Source organism: Polypterus senegalus, chromosome 12 (assembly GCF_016835505.1).
Source record: "Polypterus senegalus isolate Bchr_013 chromosome 12, ASM1683550v1, whole genome shotgun sequence".
Lineage (NCBI taxonomy): Eukaryota > Metazoa > Chordata > Cladistia > Polypteriformes > Polypteridae > Polypterus > Polypterus senegalus.
Window position 1 is genome coordinate 72204560 of NC_053165.1, and position 24233 is coordinate 72228792.

Genomic DNA, 24233 nt, shown 5'->3' on the forward strand with positions numbered 1-24233 from the left:
CCGTCTGAGCGGAGTCGGAGTTTAAATAAACCAGCAGACCCCCCGCCCCTTTCCTATCGGCACACGGGGGTCCTAAAACAACACTCAGCCGGCCGCCCTCCTTTTCCTCCTCCTCCTCCCCCATCTCTCCAGCACGTCTGCCCGTTCGCACAGCTTCATGATCGTCCCGCCCCTGTAATCCCATTTTATAAATGAAACGCGAATTAGGAGGAGAAGAAAGGAAAAATAAAGCGAGCCAAATAGATAATCGGGCGAATTTAGGTGGGCAGGTTTTGAAGCACTCAGCAATTCTGTACAACATTGGGGGGATTTAGTCAGATCAGACACGCAGTGCGGCGTACTGGTTCAAGCTTTGGACTTCAAACCCAGCGATTGTGGGTTCAAATCCCACCACTGACAGTGTAGTGTGTCCCTGAGCAAGTCAGGCCTGTGCTCCAATTGGATAAAAAAAATACATGGAAGCGATGACATCTCAAGTCGCCTACGGATAAAGATGGCAGCCAAATAAACAGAGTGGCAGGCCGACTGACCCAGCGTCCCGTTTTCTATGCAGTGTGCCCCATACATTGTTAATCGGCAAAACTCTGCGGTGGGACGGTCCCTCTTAATGCTGCACCCCCAATAATCAACGAGTGGAAGGATCCCTCTTAATGCTGCCCGTGGAAAATCGATGAGTAGCGGGGTCCCTTTTGCTGACACCCCAACAATCAACAAACATTGATAATCGTCTAGTGGTGAGACAACTCTAATTCGGACCCCCTAAAATCGATGAGTAGCAGGGTCCCCTCTTGCTGTCACCCCAACAATCAACAAACAGAGATAATCGTCTAGTGGTGAGACAACTCTAATGCGGACCCCCTAAAATCAATGAGTAGCAGGGTCCCCTCTTGCTGTCACCCCAACAATCAACAAACATTGATAATCGTCTAGTGGGGAGACAACTCTAATGCTGCCCCCTAAAACTGATGAGTAGTGGGGTCCCCTCTTGATGTCATCCCATAACAACTGACTAGTTTGGGGGCCCCTCTTGATGCCACCTCCAATAATCAACAAGTAGTGGAGTCTTTCTTGATCCCACCCCCAAATGTCAATTTGGTGGGGAGGTCCCTTATTTATGCACCCCCCACAACTGACAAGCATGGGTTGGGGGGATCCTTCTAGCTGGTACTCTGACCGGGTTAATAACCCCAATTTTTGTAACTTTATGATGCCTTGCCCTCCCCTCTTGGTATTTCAGATGACCCCCTTTGTCATTTTTATGTGGAGCCAGGGCAGGGGGACAGAAGAGCTGTTGGCAGCCGTGCCTAAAAGCTTCCATGTTAGACAGAAATGAGTGTGGGCGTCGTCGAGTGCCCCATGCGATGGGTTTGTCCATTCCAGACCCTCCGGGCACTTTCCTGGATTAAGCAGATCAGACAACGGATAAACACTGCAGTATCGCATTTCTTTAATTGTTAGCGCTTTTGTTTGGTGATGGCACACACTGTTACAGACAACTGTACCACAATATTTTCAAACCGAAAATCCAGTTCTGGCCATGGCGTGGATGAGCCCTTCCACGAGGTGCTGGGGACATCCAGGTGGCATCTGTGGACCAGAGTGCAAAGCCCACCTGCACATCCATCCAGTATCTAAACGCACCTAAGAAGTCCATCTAGTTCAGTGTGTCCCATGTTTTATAGAATGAGCGACAGAGGAGTTTTTATTATTTATACTGCAGCATTGTAAAGACTCGACGTCCCAGGACGTTATTCTATCGAAAACTGGACTCTTAACGAGGAGGTCTTTGACGTTTGGTTTTCAAGCTGCTTGCTGTGTTTGTTTTGTGATGTCTGCTAATGAAGTTTGGGCTCACCTGCCACCGCTAACTAATGCTGCCCAGTGTATGTGTCCTGGTTGGGGGGGCTTTCCCTGACAAGTGACTACGCCCATTTGCCACTTGTTCTAGTGCTGAGTTGAGAGGCAGACTGCATTGCTTGTCTTCCATCTGTTCATCTTCTAGACTTGTTCAACGTCGTGGGGAAAATGGAGCCTTCAGTCATCAGGGACAAGGCAGGAACAATCTGTGGACAGGGTGCCAGTCCACCTCACGCACATAGTATCGCCCTCCCACCTGCACTCTTAATAATAAAAGGCGCCAGACTGGTTCTCCAAAGTGATGCCATAGTAGAGCTTCGTTTTGTTCCCCAAAGAACCGTCCACTGGAAGCTTCCAGAAGGAACTTTCATTTCTTAAGATCTGTAACAGGATCCGTGAATGGATGAAATGCCAATAAGTTCCTGATTTTAAAAGGACTCTCGCTGAGTTCTGCTTTACTCAATCTGCATGGTAGTATCCTGCCTACTACACCATAAAAAGCTCCATTTTGTCAACAGAACCAACGTTATGCGTAAAGAACCATTCCCAAAATGAAATGCCTCTTTGTCAAGACACAATTCTACGAGGATCCACATCACCCAGTAAAGAGCCAGTAGAGTGTAACCTGCATGTTCTTGGGCTGTGCATGGCCGGAAACTCAAAGGAGAACGTGCAAACTCCACACAGAGAGCAACGCTGTATACAAACTGACAAAGAAAGGGGTGTTTAGAACAGAGAAAGTAAATATGGAATCACCAGTCAAATTACCCAGCATGTCTTTAAGGTTAGACGAAGAAAAACCATTGCAGTCAGATGGGAAACCCAACTTGGACACGTGGAGAACGTTCAGCCTGCACACGGAGCTGGAGCGGCCAGCAGGACTTGGACTTAACCACAGTTAACGATGGTATATAAAATAAGGATTGAGTGAATGGTTTTAGGGGTGGCACGGTGGCGCAGTGGATGGCGCTGCTGCCTCGCAGTTAGGAGACCCTTAAGGGTTCGCTTCCCGGGTCCTCCCTGTGTGGAGTTTGCATGTTCTCCCCGTGTCTGCGTGGGTTTCCTCCCACAGTCCAAAGACATGCAGGTTGGGTGGATTGGTGGTTCTAAATTGTCCCTAGTGTGTGCTTGAGGTGTGTGTGTATGCGCCGCAAAGGGCTGGCGTCCTGCCCGGGGTTCGACTCCTGCCTTGCGCCCTGTGTTGGCTGGGATTGGCTTCCATGACCCTGTACTTAGGATATAGCAGGTTGGATAAAGGATGGATGGTTATATTAAATCATTGCTGAAAAGAAAATCCAGTAAATTTACATTAACTATATTTTTACAGTTAAAACATTTAAGCAGCATTTTAACTGTCATTATCAATGAATGGTTTCAATGTGCAGGAATTCTTTACAAATAACTGCTTCACTGACGACACAGAATTCTACATTTGCACAAAGTTTCATATGACAATCATATGATGTAAATTAGAAACAGAATGAACCAATGTTAATTTAAAATTGACGACGACAGCATTATAATTGCTGCCCGACTCGTTTTTTCTTTTCTGACAGATTATTAACATTACGACCACAGTTTTCACAGCAAACAGTTTTACTTATTTAGTAAACATCTTATCCACATAATGGACATTTTGCGGTTGATACAAAAGTCGTAGAATTCGTAGTCAGTCCTCCAGTTCAAACTCCCGTCCATCCACTTTCCAACCGAGCAGGGCCGCGAGAAGCTGCAGCCGGACCGAACATGCGTCGAGTGCAAGGCAGGAACACCGGGGCTAGGCCCACCTCAGGGCGAGCACCCACTGGCGCGCACACACATCAGGGATCATTTCACCTAACCCGTACGCGAAGACGCGGAAAACACGCACAAAAACTCCTGGACACAAACCGGGGTTTCCCTGTTATAGAAAAAACGAATGAAAAGTGTTACAAAGACCTGCGTTTTCCTATGATAAGGCGTTTGCTGATTGTGTCTCCCTTTAAAAACGATATACCGCAAGGCTCAATTTTACATTCATCAAAGTTAGAATCCAGTTTTCAAATTACGACCGACCTTATTACAAAAAGGAGATCTTCGCCAGCACGAGTACGCATACTGTTAACGTGCTAAAAGGGTACCAAAAGAGAAACATTGGGGGGCTGTTGGGGGCACAAATATGCATGCTGCGTAGCGCATCGTGGGAAACCGCAATGGCGACTTGACAAAACTGAACGAAAGGCTTCGAATATCGTGACGCGATAAGAAGTGTGTTAGGAATAAAAGTCAAGAACGGACCGATCATTTATAGAAGCTGTTCGGACTGACAATGCAAAGTGACGAAACGGACCAAAAGCCATAATGACGTGCACTTAACGCGCGAGCGCCATGCACGTTTGGCACCTAACAATCCCTTTGTTTCCTGAGACCCCACAACACAATATGAGGCTTGTTTCTATAGTTATGTATTGGATCGCTCATTCGGCTCATTACCCGCGCACCTATTTTATTAAGCAGAATGGCCGATTATTTCCTTCAAAGCAGACTGTCTGAGATGCTATGACTCGGATTAGGGCCGCGGAGGTGCGCGCTTAATCTCCGAAAGTAGCCTCCGCTTTTCAGGACCCGTTCCCAATTCAGACCTAATATCTTTAATTAAGAAGGCTGGTCTTGTTTGCAATACATTTACAGAACTGAGATAAAGGACTTCTCCAAAGGAGCCTTTGATCGTCATGGCAAACAAGAGCTAAAGTCTCTTCGCACCTTCTTGCAAGCGATTTTCACCTCTCTGAGCAAAACGCGTCAGAAAAAAAACAGGCGAGGCGAGCCGGGGGCGCAATAGCATCTCAAGTGACCGCAGGGTTTCATCCCATACTGGACTGTACAGGTCCATCATTTTAGGTCTTTTTATTTAGCTTTTTTTAAACTCCTCTCTCTTAAATGAAATCGCAGGAGGGCGAGCGGCGCCAGGGCAGGTGGGAGTCGCGACTTTAATGAGAGGGGAGCCGCTTTGGACGCGGCGGCGCGGGGCAGTCAAAGTGGCGAGAGCGTCTGATGTGCTGGGAAGATAAAACGAGAAGCGCCTCAAAGTCAGGCACTGCCCGAAATAGAGAAATGCTCAAAATATGTCGAACGAAAACTTTAAATAACTAATAAAAAAAGGAACCGACAATAATAATAAGAAGAAGAATCTATAAAGCGTGTGGGCGGAGTTTAAAGGGAAGGCAAGCGGATGCGTCAGTAAAGTAAATCTCCAGTAAAGTGTTGTTGTTTTCCTTAAAAAAAGGCCACAGCTAATGTAAATAAATTAATAATCAAAGAATACTGTAAACTGTAATCTGTATTTACCTATGGGATTAATAAAGTTTATCTAATCTAATTTAACAACACCCTTACCATTCTGCATTACATACATAACCGATTACATTACGGTTTCCAATTCAGTATGTGACCGGCCACTTTCACTTTATCTATATTTTGTATTATCTATTTTTTTTTTTTTACATGTCAGATTGCGGGTATTTACCTGTAATTTAAGGAGCGGCCAAATCGCGGGCACGCAGTGACTGAGCACCTTGGGAGCGACGGTCACATCAAACCTCAGGCACGCGTCACACATACACACCACAGGGACAAAATATGAAATACACACACACACTCTCTATTTAATGAAGTGTCGAAAAGGACTTTAACTTTCCGAAACCCACATATCCAGCGCAGGAACGCAAAAGAAGCCGAATACAGCAAGCATCGGCCGCAAGTGTTTTGTCATATCAACAGCGTTCACGGAGCTTCGGTGCTTTTTCATAAACTCTAAGTGTTGAAGGAATTTTTGCAATACACGAATAATTTATGATATGTGGCTTGGGAAATATGAGGTAAATATGCAGCAGTAAGTTTGGGACTCTAAAAAACTAAGTTGTTTGTTTAATGCTCGTCCCCCCACTAAAAGCCTCAGTGTCAAAGTCCGTCCCTGATGCCCACCATGCGTACATATTCATCGTTTATTCTTGCAAAAGCGTCTCCTCAGACACCTCTGAAGCTCATCGTCTCTGTTCCCCCCATGGACGATGCCACTTTTCTCACGCTCTGCGCAAGAGGAAGGAAACGCGAATATTTTACAGTTATTTTATTTTATTCGCATATTATGTTTGTTCGGCAAGAATGATTTAAACCCTTGTAGTTCACAAAAATCGTTAAATTACGCTGCCATCATCATGCAGTTGGAAATAAGGGGTCTATATGTGGCACTTTTATCAAGTTGTGCGTAAGGATGGCTTCAAAAAGTGCCATTTCATCCTGGGAAGGTGCCTGAAACTTTAAAATAAGGCTCCTAATAGACAGACAGACAGATAGATACATAAATAGATAAGAAAGAGACTATATGATAGATAGATAGATAGATAGATAGATAGATAGATAGATAGATAGATAGATAGATAGATAGATAGATAGATAGATCTTTATTTGTACGTGAGGTCAAAACTGAAATCTTATTTTTCAAACCTAACAGAAAAATTAACAGAGATGTAAATGTGCCAATATTTTAATTAATTTAACTTTAAATCTTCTTGAATGCTGGTTGCTTTTAGTAGTTACGTTGGCTGCCACAAATAGCACAATTAATTTGATGCTAAAACCAAGCCATTCAAAAGATTTTCTTTTAACAGAGACCTCATCAGCCTGGGGTTCTGTTCTCGTTTCTCACCTCTTTTATGTTAATCTTCCTCAACATTAACACACTTTTTTAATACCTAAAGCTTGGTATTCCCGTTTTTCCAATACACGATTGCATTGAGTTGATTTAACTTAAAATACATACGTTTTGTGCACACGACACTCGTTTCATATTTTAAACGATGGCCCCGCCCCTTTTTAAAAATTCTTTGTGGTCTAAGGAAGCTCCTCCCCTTTGTACAGCTGAGGACAACATTTCAAGACTTGGTTTTCTACCCAAATGTTTGTGTGGTCGGGGACGCTGATTTATGTCACTTTTTTTCTAATACTCTTGTAAACACCCGACATCACAAAAGCAGCTTTTGCTTTGGTTCAAATACAACATGAACATTAATATTAAAATTCCTTTACGCAAAAAGTGCAATCGACCAAAATCAATGAGAAAGTGTTTTATACTCTGTATTGTTTGTGTTGTTATATTTGAATATGAATAACAGTCAAAGTACCTGGTTAGTTTTACAAAACCTCGATGGGCTGCGCTGGAGAAGATTTAGGAATGGCTTCTGAAAGCTTGGAAAACGCTTCCGTTTTTATTTCTGAATCTTCCTGACTCCCAAGTCCGAGAAAACCCCCACATATGACAGATACAGCATCCAGCACATTTTGATGTCTAGTTGTGCAAGACGTGGAGCGTTTGGGGGACTTATTCGCGTCATCCCATTTGTGGCCCTCTATAAGACTTCATTTATGAACCTGGTAAAGAATAAACCAATGTATAAGTCTTCAACATAATGAAGTTGTGCATCCCCCCTAATAAAGCACAAGGGGTAAAACTACTCCTTTACACAAAGCTTTGGAAAAACTGCGGATCGTAATATGTCGAGTGTCGTTTTATGCTCCTTTCAGGGTGCTGACCGTGACTATTTTTGATATTTGATTCTTTACCGGTGGTCCCAGCCCTCCACTCCCAGAAAGGTGAAAATGACAAATTTCAAACATAAACATGCGGGGTATCGTTTTAGACTATTTCAGAGTCACTGATTATGAATATAAGGTGATTTTTGACCCTATACCCCACTATGGAGTTCTGTGACATGCTGACAAGTGACACATTTCTGTTGCAATCAACGGAGAATATCCAGACTTTAAACATTATGCGCACATTTTAGTATTTCAGGTATTTGACGCAACTATTATGTACACTTCATGACGTAAATAATAACATTTCTTATGAAGACCCCTAATTGGGGCGGTTTACGCGGATTCAGTTTTTTTTTTGGTGTGTGTGTGTGTGTGTGGGGGGGGGTTAATCTGTGGAGTAATTCTGTACTAAAAGTACACCACATATTATTTTAACTTGGATCTATTTATTTAGGTGAAAATGCATAAAACCCTCATTAAATATAAAGATATATTTTTCAGAGACAAACAGAATAAGAACCCCGAACTTTAGTCCGTGTGTTTATATAGCAAGAATCGTTTTAAAATCAGAAATCCATTTTTCATTTCGCACATCTGTTATCGCTTGTTCACAGCTACTTACACTGCAAATGACAGCATATAAAATAAAGATTGATTGAATAATTATATTTACAATCATTGATTTTTATGTGCAGGTCAGCCTTTTGCCGGTAATGGCACCTCTTCTTAGCGTATCAGAAATAACAAACCGGCTCTTCGGTCCAGTTTTAGTTTATCGCCCTAAATAGAGCACGGCCAGTAATTTGGCTCCACTTTAATCACTGTCAACGCATGTTTAATCCATATCTATGTATTCGTTTTCATAACCGCACACGGTCCTCCAGTTAGAGCCTTCAGACATCGCTGCTTCCCCATTTTGTTTAAAGGCTAATCAGGGTCACGGCGAGCTGAAGCCTCCACGATGGCAAAGTGGTTAGCGCTCCTGCTTTAGGAGTCCTGCGCGCCGGTCCTTGTTGGAGTATCCGTGTACATTCATAGACATAAACACCCGAGATCAGTTCAGGGTGCCTGTTGTACTTGAATGTCCAGGGTGACGTTTACACGTGGTGCAGGTATCTTGGATGTCATGCGCAGCAGAAGCGCGGCGCAGTTGACCGCTCACCGTCTTGGTGTACCGCCGCACACTAAAAGCGCTCCGCACTCCGAGATGGAGCAGCGACCTGTTAAGCAGCATCTGTTTCACTAACTTCAGTGGTTATGTACGGCTGAACACATTTGGATGCACTTAATTATTAAAGGCTTCCTGCATGGTGGATATCTTAGTCGCGTACCAGATTTTACCTGCGAAGCACTGAAATGCACACTATAGGCTGTATATACAGTATGTGATACAACACATAACAGCATCTCATTTAAAATATCCAAACAAAAATTCGGGTTAAGAGTTCGAACTGCCACACTGACACTTGGGTGCTTTTAGTCAATGAAGTCTTCTTCGGAAGGCGCTACATAAATCCAAACTCCTTTCTTCCAGGCGGACATTTACCGTCTGATGTTGCTCACCTTTTCTTTTTACTGTCGCCGATTTCTTCACCGTCCGTCAGTCGGCACCGCTAAGATGATCATCATCCATCTTTAATATCTGAGATCAGACACCTGGGTGACGTTAACAATGAAAAATGTTTATCGGAAGTGTAAGTGCCTAATTTATACATCACAGATGATTTTTTTTTAATTAAAAGTTTAGGCATGCCATTTTAACACTTTCCATTTGTAGAGTACTGGATATTTTTTTAAAACAAAACGGCCAAGGTAAGACGCGGGTTTGCTGGTTGACCTGACATTTTTGTTAATTGTTTTATTACCGTTTAAGCCCGAACCACAAAAGCTTTGTCAGTACATCGCCACATGTGTCACAATAAGCGACATTTAATAAGTTGATTTGAGCAAGGGAAAGGCGCTATATAAATACAACCCATTACTCTCATTATTAATGTCATGTTCATTTAATTGTTAACTTACTGAATGCGCTTTGAGCGTGGGGCATTCAAAAAGTTTTCGCACTTTTATGTTTTCGTTGAAAACGGTGAAGGCGGGAGGGAGGTGTAGTAACTGGGCATTAAAAAGTTGGTACGACGCTGGGAAGATTGCATCGCAAAGGAAGGTGACTATATGTAGATAAGTGATGTCGTTTGTTTTTGAAATTTTTAATAAACTGATTTAAAATAAAAAAGTGCGGAAACTTTTTGAACATCCCTCCTAAATACAATTCATCAAAATCATTATGATTAATGTCATATTTATGTAAAAATCAGTGTAAACTATTTGCGTTGACCTGAAATTCAAGTCGAGTTCTAAATCATATTTTTTTTCTCAACTTTCTAACTTTACATTGCAAACTAGTATTTGTATAGCGCCTTTCAATCGCGAATACCCCTGAATATTAAACAGTTTTTTCCCCTGGACGTGACCATAACATGGCCAAACGATTTAAAGCTTAAGCCAAGACTGAACCTCGGGTATTTCTTTCAGATAAACGCACCTACGCATACACGTGCATGTAGGGGAGGGCGAGTATGTGTACAGTATATTTAAATAAAACCCTAACCCATTAAAACGCGTTAAGTAGTTTAGAACAGCACTATGTAATGAATTATTATTTAGCTACTTACTGGACAGATATTGTTGGTTGATATACGTCAGTCACTTTCAAGCTATTTTGTTTTCCTGTGTGTTTAAAAACATTTGAACAAATATGCGCCTTTATCTGCATTACTCTATTTACTGTTTTGTAAACTGTACACTTGTCACAACGCTCTGCGCCTGCACACGGCGAAGGCGCTTTATAAAATTTAATCTAGTTTACAGAGCACGATAAAAGGAGAATAGCACGTCGCAGGTGAGCCTTAATCCTTTTTGGTCATTGGCTTTGTGCAAGATAGCTGTTGTAATGCGCAGTCACTGCCAGCAGGGGGGCATACGATCCCATTCGACAGACATCCACGGTGTCCGACGCTCGCTTTGTGTTTTTAACCTGGCACTTCACACGGTCGCTCAGTCAATATTTTCTTTTATTTCACCACCTTTAAAAGTACCACAATAATTTAATTCAACCTGGTAGCAATTATTAATGTATTGTAATTAAGGGACTTGAAATTTAATGTAAAAAACGAAAGAAGTCTTACGGAAATAAAAGCGTGAAATCACTCGGTCTGATACCATTGGGAAAAACAGCACAGTATTTAAAATAACAGAAGTTTTGAACCTAGTTTTGTTAAACTTGACTTGCTTGCGTGGAATGTTGTTTGATTCGAATAAAATCAATAAAATGTAATAACAAATAAATAAAAAAAAAATAACAGAACTTGAAGCCGAACCTAAGAAACAAGGACAGAGAACACCTGGCAATAGTCAACTCCTGAAATTAAATAAGAGGCGATTTTTCCATGGTTTTGACCATTTTCTGAAGTAGTTCAGCCAGGTACCTGGAAATGAAATCTGTTTGTTTTGAAAACATGACAAGATAAACCGTCTGAACTTGTAAATGTTTGCAACTGAGCAATGACGTGTTTCAAAGACAGCTTGAAGGGGAAAAAAATTCATAAAACGCATAAACACGCAAATACCAGCATTCTTTTAAACGATAAAAATACTTCATGTACACGCAGTGAAATAGCCAAGATGATAGATAGATAGATAGATAGATAGATAGATAGATAGATAGATAGATAGATACGAAAGACACTATATAATAGATAGATAGATAGATAGATAGATAGATAGATAGATAGATAGATAGATAGATAGATAGATAGATATGAAAGGTACTATATAATAGATAGATAGAGATAGATAGATAGATACTATATAATAAATCGAGAGACATGAAAGGCGCTATATAACAGATAGATATGAAAGGTGCTACATAAAGATGTGACAATCGCCATATAAACACGAAAGATACTATATAATAATAGATCGATGGATTTGAAAGGCGCTATATAACAAACAGACAGATAATTCAGTTTCGGAAATTTTGTTTGTCTGTCTTGTCGCTCGTGCATGATCCTAAACTAAAAATATCGCCTTTATACAAGGCGACTTACAAAGCAAGTTACAACACCTGCAAGAATAACTTAAAAGTTTTAGTATCGGGATGCGACATTGGGACAGCTTAGCTAAAGAAACGAGCGACTTCCTCCGGTTGGTCACATTTCCTGTGTTCCAAGATTCAGCTCTCAACGATCGATAAGAGGAAATAAAAACAATTTGATTATTTTTATTATTATAGCAACAGAAGTTTATCTGTAATGTCAAATACAGCAGTTACAAGAACAACAAAAAAACAGCATTTTAGAGGCCACCCTGCCTTGTCCCCAGCGGAGTCTGCCTCTTATCACTCGGCAGTGCTTTACATTCAACAGTTGTGCGCTGCGGACCCCCCAGCAGTCCTCTCTGCAGCCGCCACCCCCCCCACCTTGACATTTTAATTGACTCACCAAAGCACATTTCCATTAATCAGCCCCCCTCTACACATAGACCTGCCACTTCAGTCCCGTGTGTCGAGTGCGATCACCATTTGTTTTGTCAACTCTTTTTCGCCAGTCCTTCTCTCTCAAGTGCTATAAACAAAGTTAAAAAGAAGCAAACTTTTTTTTTCAGGAAAAAAACAAAACATCGGATATAATCTTTTCCGAACACCCGTCACGTTTTATGATTTTTGTTTGTTTTTTTAAGCAGTCTTTGAAGTCTTTCGGGGACAGCCAGCTGCCCCACCGAATGCATCGAACAGTCCCGAAGCTCCATTATGTACAGCGCAGTGGCAGGCGCGCCAGCACTAGTCCCGCGCCCGCGCCTCTTCGACTCCGCCCCGCTCACCTGACCGCGCAGTCCGCGCCCGCTTGCTACACCTTGGTCGCCAGCGACTGCGCCTCGGACTTCTGCGTCTGCGCACTCATGGTGGACGACAGAGAGCTGATCTGTCCGTGCACGGCCTTCTTCAGGTTCAGGAGACACAGGCACTGCGAGCGAAAGCGCAGGTCGAAGAAGGCGTACAGGAAAGGGTTGAGGCAGCTGTTGATGTACGCCAGGCAGGTGGCATAGGGGTGCGCCAGAAAGACGAAGCGCAGGAAACTGCAGGATTCGGGCATCACTTTAAGATATGAGAGGGCATCTACAGTCTTCAGGACGTGGAACGGGGTCCAACAGAATCCGAAGACCACCACGAGAGTGGTGATGATCTTGAGCAGTCTGCGCTTCTTCTGGTCTTCTTTGCGCAGGTTCTGGAAATGTCGGGTGACGGTGCTGCCGATAAAGCAGTAAAAGACAGTCATGAGGAGAAAAGGCAGGAGGAAACCCAGTATGGAGGACGACAGGCTGAGGCCAGCGATCCACAAACTCTCGTCTTGCGGGGCACTTAAGACCATGGAGAAGTCCATCCCGCAAGCGGTCGTGTTGTCCTCACTTATCACGGTTGACCTGAAGACAAGAGTGGGCAGTGCCAGGGTCCCGGCTAGGATCCAAATGATGGCGAGGGAAGCCAGCATGGTGCCCCGCGAGCGCAGGCGGGTGCTGGACAGCGAGTGGACGATGGCGAGATAGCGGTCAAAACTGAGGCAGGTCAGGCAGAAGACACTGGCATACATGTTGACCAGCACCAAGTAGCTGCTGATCTTGCACAAGGCGTTGCCAAAGGGCCAGTGATAGTCGAGAGCCGTGTAGACTGCCCACAGGGGCAAAGTGGCCACAAAGGCCAGGTCAGCCAGGGCCAGGTTACCGATATAAGTGTCCGCCGCCCTCCTCTTGGATTTAGAATTCCAGACGGTGAAAATCACCACGCCGTTGCCACCAAGTCCCAGAATAAAAACCAGCATGTAGAGCACTGGGATGATCGTTAAGGACGGCTTCCATTCCGAGTAGTCGCAGTAGCTGACGTTATCAGTATAATCGTCCAGGTACTCGGAGTCCATCTTGGAGAAAATCAACAGTCCGAGCGAAACTTGGTAGAGTTAAAAGTGTCTGTGTGAGCGGAGTCGGGAGTTTAAATAAACCCGCAGACCTCCCGCCCCCTTCCTATCTGCACAAGGGGGTCCCGACAGAGCTCAGCCAGTCCCCCTCCTCTTCCTCGAGAGGAGTCTCCGCCCTCACGCGCCGACAGAACGAGCGGCAAATTAAAACAGCATTCAGCACGGTCATCCGCGGCCGCTTCTTCAATTACAGCCGACCCCTGCGGTGGGGGGTCCTGCAAAGCGAGATCTGAGAAAGCAGCGAAAACGGACAGATGGAGAAACGCGACTCTTTACATCCAAAACGGCGAATCAAATGCGACTTGACGCTCCAATTCAATTAAATTCGACAACGCAACCGTCTAACACAATGTCGCCTCTGAAAATGGACGCTGACCAGAACCGCAAGTCTGCTGGGCTCAAGGGAAACTCCGATAAGATATTAAAAAAGACGAGGAGTAAGGAGAGCGCAGAGATCCTCGATAGGAGGCTTCCGGAGTCACGGCAGCAAAAACCAGAAGGGCCATTACGAGCCGGAGAGCTACATAGTGGGGGAATAAAGACGAGCGCCATCAAAGGTGCCAACTGCGCAACTGAAACACCAAAACGGGGCAGCGAGCGGCGTCAGGTCACAAAAAGCCCGAAGAAGACAAACGTGCAGCAATAGCAAGGCGTGTGTGAAGTGAACGGCACTCGTCCACGTCTTCCTCGTTTGAGTTCAAACATTTCTACCAACAGAACATTTTAGAGCAAACAAGCGCTTTAGATAGTAAAGGAAAAAAATGCAAGTAAAAAGAAAAATAAGCATATGAATGAATACATGCAAGAAATAGAAAAAATCAAAAGTAAGAATACACCAATACGCCCGTATATAATACAAACAAACTGCAAGTAAGAAAAATAATAAATTAGAAAAATGAAATGTATATGAATAAATATATTAAATACCAACAATAAGAAATAAAAGATCAATACGCACTTGCGTAATACAGATACAAAAATGAAAGCAAAAAGAAACAATCAAGTAGGAATAAATAAATATACTAATGAATACACGAAATACCAAAATTCAAAAATAGGAAGAAGATCAATGGGTACGTATTGAAAACATAAACAAATTGAGGTAACAAGAAAAATAATAAATCCTAAATATATGAATGAATACATACATGAAATGCCAAAAATAACAAATACCAATTGTTCATATATTATAATAATAATCCATCCATCCATTTGCCAACCCGCTGAATCCAAACACAGGGAATAATAATAATAATACACTATTTATATACCGCCTTTCCCATATAAAAATGCAAGTAAAAAGAAAAACAATACATTAGAAATAAGTATATGAATGAATATATACATGAAATACCAAAAACCTACAATAAGAAGAGATCAATACATACTTGCATAATACAGATATAAACATTGGAAGTAAAATGAAAGATAATAAATAAAAAATAAATGTCTATGAATGAATAAATGTACAATATGAAATACCAAAAATAAGAACCAATCAATACTGATAAAAACATTAAAAGAAAAAAATTATAAATCAACGAATAAACACATGAAATATCAAAATCAAGAAATACGAATCGATTAATAAACAATACAGATATAATAAATAAGTACGGACATAATATAGATGAAAAATTGCAAGTAAAAAGAAAACACATTAGTGATAAATATGAATGAATACATAAAAATAAATAAGAATAAATCAATATACACTCTCGTAATACAGATACAGTTAGAATCCTTAATTCAGGATTAAATTGCTGCATTAATTTTTGAAGTCTCTCAGGATTATAACGGAAAGTCCGAACCAGCCAAATGCTAAGGATGGCGTTTGAAACACTAGGGGCAGTGTGGTATAAGAAAGTCCCCAAAGTCCAACAAGTAACAGCACACCCGACCACGTCCTTAGGCCGCTACGTGACCCCCAGGAGCCGGGCCAGGTCGAAACTTTGGTCAGATGAAAACGGAAGACAGAGAAATAAAAACTTCATTAGCACTCTGAGCTTTATTCTCCGTCACTTGCTGCAGTGACAGCTGACGTGTTTTTTTCTCCCTGCGACGACTCAGCAAAGATGCGCACGAAAAAAAGAAAAAAAATGTTCAACCTTCCGATCTGTTAAATTAACGTGCTGGGATTAGTAGTACATTCTTATGTTCGCGCGGTTATACAGCGTCCCCTCGAATTCCTCCCAGGTAAAGCACATAAATTGAGTTCAATATTCTAAATTAAACTAAGAAAGTCAGGATATTACAGGGTGGGAATTGCCAAAGGGTCCGCTACTTTATATTAAATATGTTTTAATACCCATTTGAGTCTGGAAATCGCTTTACCAATTTGTGATAAATACAAAATAACGAATAATAAACTTAAAACTAACAACGATTGATGTTTAACTATTGTTTGTTATTACTAATTAGTCCAAACCCTGGCCTCGTTTGCCGTCATTCTCGGCCATGCGCACTCGTCACTCCATCCATTAATCGTTTAGATGTGTCGCCGGCCACTGGACACGTGCACACATTAATACGCATGCACACCCCCTTCTTCAAATCGTCAACATTGTCGGAAATTTTTTATGTATTTATTGTCTGGACATTCGTATTTCTTCGGCGGCACAGTGTTAGCGCTGCCGCTTGGCAACAAGGGGACCAGTTGCTCCCTCTGAGGAGTTCGCATGTTATCCCCGTGTCAACGTCAGTTTCCGACCAATGACAGGCAGAATCAGCGAACTGGTTATGTGTGTGCGAGAGAGAGAGAGAGAGAGACTTCAACTTCCTGCAGTGAAAAATTGTTTTAGAAAACGGATGGACGGACAGACTTGTATTTCTGTGCTCTGTTCCTACCCTCGAATTACATACACAAGGTGTTGTGTTACGTTAAACTGTATTACTGTGTCCTTATTTAACGCACTGTGAGAATGGTGCCCTGAGTGGACGAAGCGCCACATTTCTTGAAAGACAATCGCTTATTACCGTTGTGTGAATTCAAACTTGCTTTTCTGCGTTTTTGCACTTGTTTGATCTAACCGATCGTAGTTTTACTTCAAAGAAAGCATTTAGAACCAAATAACGTATTTGTTCAATTACGGGACTCCTTTTGAACCCAATGTTGAACCCTATTCTTGACAGATAAAGGCGCTATATGAATTCGATGGATGCAGATGTCGTCTAAGGCTCTGAATAAACGTGTCTGTAAATATTTTCCATAGCATTTCATATTAGCATTTTTTTGACAGTCTGGGTATGAGCCTCGTTAAATCATCGTTTTCCTCAAAGCAGACTATCGGACATCTGCTGAGCAGGATTAGGACCGCGGAGGTGCGCATTTTTTAATCCCGCCTGCCGCCGCTCCGATGACTCGCTCCTATTCTGACGTGATATCCCTAATAAATAAATTTGGTTTTGTTTGCCATACATTTAGACACACCTCGGATAAAGGACCTCTTGAAATGGCTTTGATCGTCATGGCAAACAAGAGCTAAAGTCTCTTCGCACTTTCATGCAAGCGATTTTCACCTCCGTGAGCAAAACGTGTCAGAAGTAAAAGAGGCGAAGCGAAGCGAGAGCAGGCGCAGGTAGCGTCCACGTTGCCCTTACCGTTCCCTTCACACGCGGCTGTTCAAGTCCATCATTTTGTGTCTTTTTTTTTTTTTCAACTTCTTTCCCAGAAATTAAATCGACTTTAAAAAACAGAAGGGCGAGCGGCGCCAGAGCAGGTGGGAGTCGCGCCTTTAATGAGAGGGGAGTCGCTTGGGACGCGCCGGCGCGGGGTTCTCAAGCTTTTCTCATTTGTGGCTTCACTTTTGAATCTCTCTATAACTATTTACATTTTTTGTCTGAGGCACGCACTTCATGGAAGTCATGGATGGTTCACAGATTCTTTAACTGTTATATGCTGGATTGAGGGCAGCACGGTGGCGCAGTGAGACGCATCCCACGTGTCTTTCCCGTGTCTGTCTGGATTTGGTCCCACGGCCTAAAGACATGGCTGACTGGTGAATTGGTGATTGGCCTTATTGTGTGTGTGCCCTCTGGCTCTGAGGCTAGGGATCTGCACTATTGCCAGTTTAAATCCCATAAATGCCAAAAGGGACTCTGCTCTGTTGGGCCCTAGAACAAGGCCCTTAACCTGCAATTGCTGAGCGCTTTGAGTAGTGAGAAAAGCGCTATATAAATGCAAACAATTATTATTATTATTATTGTCCAGGGCTTGTTCCTGCCTTCAGCGCTATGCTAACTGGGATAGACTCCACCTCACCCCATCCCCAAACTCTGGTCTGGATTAAGTGGGTTAGAAAATGACATGAGATGTTGGCTTGATGTGGTCTGTCCATCTGACTTTTTTTTTTTATTTTGTAAATTCAATAATATGGAGGGAATGCTTTCTGTGTTTATTGCCTTCTGCATACATCAATACCAAATTGAGCACAAAAAAAATTCAGACTTGTGCAATGCATATTTCACATCACGCGTAGACATTTCCTCATCTTGTATTAACGTATCATTCATCCGTTTTCTAAACCCATTAAACCAACTGAGCAGAGTGGCTGGACAGCTGCAGCCCACCTCAGCAGTCGACGAGCACAGTGATGTCGAGTGGGAGGGGCTTTAGAGGCGTAAGCCCCTAATATACTGTGCCAAGCCCCAGTTCTTTTCATCAATTAATTTATTTAACTCCCTCCAACAATGTTTATCAGCAAACTTGAAACCCCCATGCCACCCCCATGTTTCAAAATGCCATGGGGGAAAGCCCAGCGCCACCCAATGTTATATACCATCAATGCTCAAAACCCCAAAGCCGCTGGAGCTCCTCAGTATAACAAATGTATATTGTTTCTAACTAGAAATGAATAAAGGGGGAGCTAAAGATCCTGATACTATAAACCTTAGAAATGCCCCCTGATTTGAACAGAACACCAGTCCATCACAGGGTGAACTACACGCAAATCAGCCACCGATTTACCAGTGCCAATCCGTGTAACTGGAATGTCTCTGGGAGGAAACTAAAGCAAAATGTGGAGAAGGGGAGAACATGCAAACTCCATGTAGGGAGAACCTAGGATGTGAACCTCAGCCTCCTTGTTTCAGGGCAGCACTGTGCCACCCTGAAAGTCTCATTTCATATGTTCAGACCCAAACAGTTTAGAGACAAGTCACGCTTCATTTACATAAAGATATGGTCAACGGGCAAAAATGGGGGGCCATCTTGGCCACCCCGTTTAATGCAAGACTCCAACAACAAGAGTCCACAGCAACAGAAAACCGGTGTACCAAGTGCTGGGTTAGCCTGCGTGGCTTCTCTGAATCGAGCGGGTCAGAGCCACCTGTCATAAAGAGGGTCTGCCTCCCACCTGAGCCTGCTCCTTCCAGGGATGCCTGTAACTAAAGGGCTTGACTGGAATGGGCAGGGCTTCCTGGGGTATTGTGGGTGAGGCTGAGTTGCGTCTTCTTGGTGCTGCTGAGAGAAGAAAAGCCAGTACCATTACTGACAGCACCCCCTCGCGCCTTTCCAGAGTGGTACCACAAGCATCAGGGGAGTCCGAAAGGCGATCCTCAGGTGTCCCGGCGTGACAGTACCTAAAAGATTTTCAGGCTTGGCATGTGGTTAGGTGCATTGAATGTCCTTATTATCAAGTGCCCTGCTTTCACTTTTACTGTTTCTTTTTACTGTACACATTCAAGTTAGGGTGGCACAATGGTAGGTCTGCTGCCTCACCATACGGAGACCAGGGTTCGTGTCTCGGGTCCTACATGTGGGGCATTTGCATGTTCTCCCTGTGTCTGCATGTTTAGGTGAATTGGCCAAATTGGTGTGTTTTTGTTTCTCCTGCAATGGACTGGCACTCTTTTTACAGGGTTTGTTCCTGCCTTGCACTGTATGCTAGCTGGGGTGGGCTCCAGCACCCCCGTGACCCTGGTTTGGAATAAGTGGGTTACAAAATGACATGCCATGCCATGCCATTCAGGCTACTGGATACTTAATGATAGTCCACTGCCTCTTAGGTGTGGTCTTACTCAGTTAAGCCCACCAAGGCATTGTGCCACTCCCAGTCAAAGTAAATCTTATCCTGACTTTCATTTCCAGAGTGGTATTAACACTGGGTTCAAAAGTGCCCACTGATGGATCACATATGCACAACCTGTAAGGTTTCTTCTTGCATGATCTACCAACCTCAACCACCACATGTTGTTTTCCATCATAACTGGGTCCAACCCTGCCATGATTCCATTTTCCAGAATTTTACCCTGCTTTACATAATAAGCGTATTAGGCCGAGTACTGTGCCAGCCTGTATGCCACAAGGCCTTCCACAGTGAACACCATCCTTCACAACTACTGACCAACAGTATAATGACATTTTATTGACAAGTAATTGAACCCGTTTGTGAAACTCCCTGGAATGCTGAGGGGCCAATAAGGAAACGACAGATCGGGGTCAGCAGACCAAAACGGACCTCCCGGTTGGGCAGCCATAAAGGAGGTGGGCAGATGAGGGTGGGCCAGGTAGAAAAGCGTGTAGGATGAGTGAAACGGCAGAGATCTGTTTCACATTCAATTTTGTGATCGTAAAACTGAATCAAAATACCGGAGCAGTTCAGATTGTCTGTATTTGTATTCTTTTAATGCCTGTTTTAAAAGCTGATATCCCCCCCAGAATAATAAATAATTTATTATTCTGCTTGTTGTGATGATTGTACTGCAACATGCATTGTGTGTGGGTGACATGTATGCGCATGATGCTTAGTATGGACATCTGGTTGGGCGGGAAAAAAATGTCCCTTTGCCTCATTTCTGTGCCACGTCAAAATGCAGACACTGACGAGTCCACAAAGGGGCTCAGTGGTAATCTTAAGCAAAACTTCCATTTTTATTGTGATAAACACTGGCAGCAAAGCGGTTCGACCTCACAAGTGGACCAGGGTTGAAGCTCAGTTAAGAAGTGAGGTGATGATTAGTGAGCAGCAGGATGGTTTCATGCCAAGAAAGAGCACCACAGATGTGATGTTTGCTCTGAGGGTGTTGATGGAGAAGTAGAGAGAAGGCCAGAAGGAGTTGCATTGCGTCTTTGTGGACCTGGAAAAAGCAAATGGCAGGGAGCCTCGAGAGGAGCTGTGATATTGTATGAGGAAGTCGGGAGTGGCAGAGAAGTACATAAGAGTTGTACAGGATATGTACGAGGGAAGTGTGACTGTGGTGAGGTCTGCAGTAGGAGTGACGAAGGGGGGATTACATCAGGCATCAGCTCTGAGCCCCTTCTTATTTGCAATGGTGATGGACAGGTAGACAGACGAGATTAGATAGGAGTCCCCATGGACTGTGATGTTTGCTGATGACATTGTGATCTGTAGTGATAGTAGGGAGAAGGTTGAGGAAACCCTGGAGGGTGGAGATATGAGAGGAGAGGAATGAAGGTCAGTAGGACCACCAGAACAGAATACATGTGTGTAAATGAGAGGGAGGTCAGTGAAATGGTGAGGATGAGGGAGTAGAGTTGATGAAGGTGGATGAGTTTAAATACTTGGGATCAACGGTACAAAGTAATGGGGAGTGTGGAAGAGGAGTGAAGAAGAGAGTGCAGGGTGGAGTGGGTGGAGAAGAGTGTCAGGAGTGATTGGTGACAGACGGGTATCAGCAAGAGTGAAAGGGAAGGTCTACAGGACGGTAGTGAGACCAGCTATGTTATATGGGCTGGAGACGGTGGCACAGGAGACAGAGCTGGAGGTGGCAGAGTTAAAGATGTTAAGATTTGCATCGGGTGTGATGAGGACGGACAGGATTAGAAATGAGGACATTAGAGGGTCAACTCAAGTTGGACATTTGGGAGATATTGGGGAAAGAATGTTAAGGATAGAGCTGCCAGGTAAGAGGAGAAGAGGAAGTCCTAAGAGAAGGTTTATGGATGTGGTGAGAGAGGACATGCAGGTGATGGGTGTGACAGAACAAGATGCAGAGGACAGAAAGATGTGGAAGAAGATGATCTGATGTGGCGACCCCTAATAGGAGCAGCCGAAAGGAGAAGTGGAAGGATTTATAGAATCAGATGACATTATCTCCCAAAATGGCAGACTACACTCCGGAACTGGGTTTTGCCATTGGCTGCTTCCTTCGTCTGTTATGCAGCGTAAGCCGACATTAAGCAAAGCCAAGTTATTTCTCCTATGCGATTTCTTACCGCCGTATCACTAAGGGAGGGGTGTCACCTTTTTAAGTTATATCTACATAGATTCGGGTTGTATAACACACCACAATTACAAAAGAACTCATTCCCAAGGAACTAATGCCCCCTGCTGGATACATAGGCTTACCTGCATTCATTTGTCATGTGAAGAACTAGCACCCCATCCAGATATTGTCTCCAGCTTCGCCACCCCCATAGCCTGGAGAAGCAGGTTAGAGGACATTAAAAAATGACTACAGGATCCTACTGCTATTATTGGAAATTACGAGTGAGCAAGTGCTGGGTAGAGAGAGCAGTCCAAGGCAGACAGTGGGGTAGTTATTACAGAATGGTCTGATATAAAACAAGTTCATTTTTTATTAACCAATACATGTTTATTCCCACCAGTTATCTACCAAATAAACCAAAACAAAAAAAAATCCACACCTGCAGGTAAATAGGCCGGCACCCAGCCTGTGAAGTGGAGTCGGTGCTAAATGCAGCAGCCATTTTAAAGCAGACAGCCCCATGGCAAGATGAGCGAGACTGAAAGGTAAACAGGACTGACTGGCTGGGCAGCGCTCAACACAACCAACGCTTAACAGGCCGTTACTTAGGACTGGCTATGGTTACCCGTCAAACAGGTCACACGACTCATTTGAATCTACCCAATATATCTAGCCTTGCGTGTCCCATCAGGTTTTGTCCTGCACCTTTCCTTGGTATTCCTCCATGTGTGCGTCCATCTCCCTTGACTGGCACCTCCTGTCTCCACCGTGTTTGACTGAGCAACCACCGTAAAACTGCCCATTCAGACTCCCCACACACATACAGGGACACAGATAGATGTTATCAGCTGGGACTATGGCCGGCAGCTTGTCCCGGCCAATACCCCCAAGCCGCTAGGTGGAGCCCTCCCTGCAATGTGGAGATGCCCCGAATTCCAGCAGAGCATCATGGACCTTGGAGTTTTCCTTCACAGCCCTGCTAGATACCATGGGGGCCACCAGAAGATGCTGCAGGGAGGCTCAAGGACGTGTATTCTCCATATAGCCCGGAAGTACTTCCCTGTCACGAGGACAGAAGAAATAAAGTACTTCCGGGCTGAAGATAAAGAGGAGTTTTCATCTGACCCGGATCAGGGATCAGAAGCACTTCCTGGTCAAGGACGATAAAGGACCGTGGGAAATCCCAGACGGTTGAGCGGAGTTGGAAGGAAGGGTGACAAGGCGTCTGTCTGGGAGTGGAGGATTTGAATATTGATTGTTATGATTTATGAGTATTGTGGAGTGGAGGGTGCTTTGTGCACTTTATTATAATAAAAAGTCAACATTCTAGACTTTTATCTGGGGTCTGGCGTCTGGTCTGAGGGTTCAAGGGGACAACAGCACCCCTATCTGTCACACAGCACAAAATGATCCTAATAGTACAAAAATAAACCCTAACCCTGAAGGTCACCGAGTGCCTGCTGCCGCTCCAAATCTAAAGAAACAAATGGAAGGACATCCTATGGAAAGACAGAGGGTCACAGATAATGCTGGCATTGCACGCATGGCGGGGTGGGGGGCGTCAGGCAGCTCTCCAATCCACTAGATAGAGACCACGTGCTGTCCCCTCGCGGCGGGCTCTGACAAGCAGCCAACTTGGATTTCCTTGTTTATTCTGTTCAACTTTTTGTAGGCAATCAAAGGCAGGAAATAATCAGCGTCCTGAATGAATGTGCGACTTCCATTAAAGTGAATCAAGGGGAAGGACACCGGGTTCATGCTCCCTGCCATGTAAACCAACTTCAGGGACCTGGGTTCAGTTCCCAGTCTGGTCAGTCCCTGCCTGGAGTTTCCACGCTAGGATGTCGTTGCCCCATTGTGGGCTCAGTTAACTACATTTGTTGTTTTTTTTTAAATCTCTCTCTACTCGACGCCACTGTCCAGTTTCTTTTTAAGCTCCTCAAAGCTGAGAACCAGAGGAGGGCACTGCCTGCACAGACTGTTTGCTTGAATTCTACTTGAATTAATTTTTTTCTTTTCCCCATCTAAGGCGTCCTTTGGTCAAGTTTTGTATTCAAAGGCCACCCCTTTCCCATGTGCAGATCATGCAATGCGTGTGAGGCCTGTGATTGGAGGACCAATGTACCTGTTGGGGGTTCGCGGACCTCCCTGATCGGCGAAGCTCTGCTGGACGGCTAATTGGATTGCACGTTTCTGTTGCTTGGTTTACTTCAGTCCATAAATTACGTGATGTGTAATAAAGTGGGATGACACAGGGAATAAGAATTGAACACATGAAGAACAGGAGGTGCAGAAAAGCCTGGAGAGCCAAGAAGGCATCCTCATAGCCCCTTGCTTTAGTCCTAATTGATGGCCTATCATGACCTGGGTGTCATACTAGAAGCATCTCATGATGGGTAAAAGCAAACAGCTCTCTTAAGAACACCACAAACACACTGATGGCATTGGTGACAGACATACAGTGTATTTCTAAACTTCTCAATGTTCCAGTGAGCGCCAGAAGTGGAAAGAACATCATTTCACCATAAAACGGCCACGACCTGGGGCTCCTTGCAAGATTTCCGTCAAAAGAAGAATCAGAACAGTTGTCCGAGAGCCAAGGAC

General features: G+C 43.8%; 1 protein-coding gene across 1 annotated transcript; it reads right to left on the minus strand.

Moving 5' to 3' along the window:
- Positions 1-11693: 11693 nt before the first annotated feature.
- LOC120541002 (apelin receptor A-like) lies at positions 11694-14267 on the minus strand. The gene has a single exon (XM_039772228.1). It carries the CDS (start codon positions 13401-13403, stop codon positions 12339-12341), a length of 1065 nt encoding a protein of 354 aa, XP_039628162.1. The 5' UTR covers positions 13404-14267; the 3' UTR covers positions 11694-12338.
- Between the last annotated feature and the right edge of the window lie 9966 nt (positions 14268-24233).

Excerpts from the sequence above, each read along its gene's own strand:
- LOC120541002 (XM_039772228.1), bottom strand. The coding sequence starts at position 13,403 with ATGGACTCCGAGTACCTGGACGATTATACTGATAACGTCAGCTACTGC.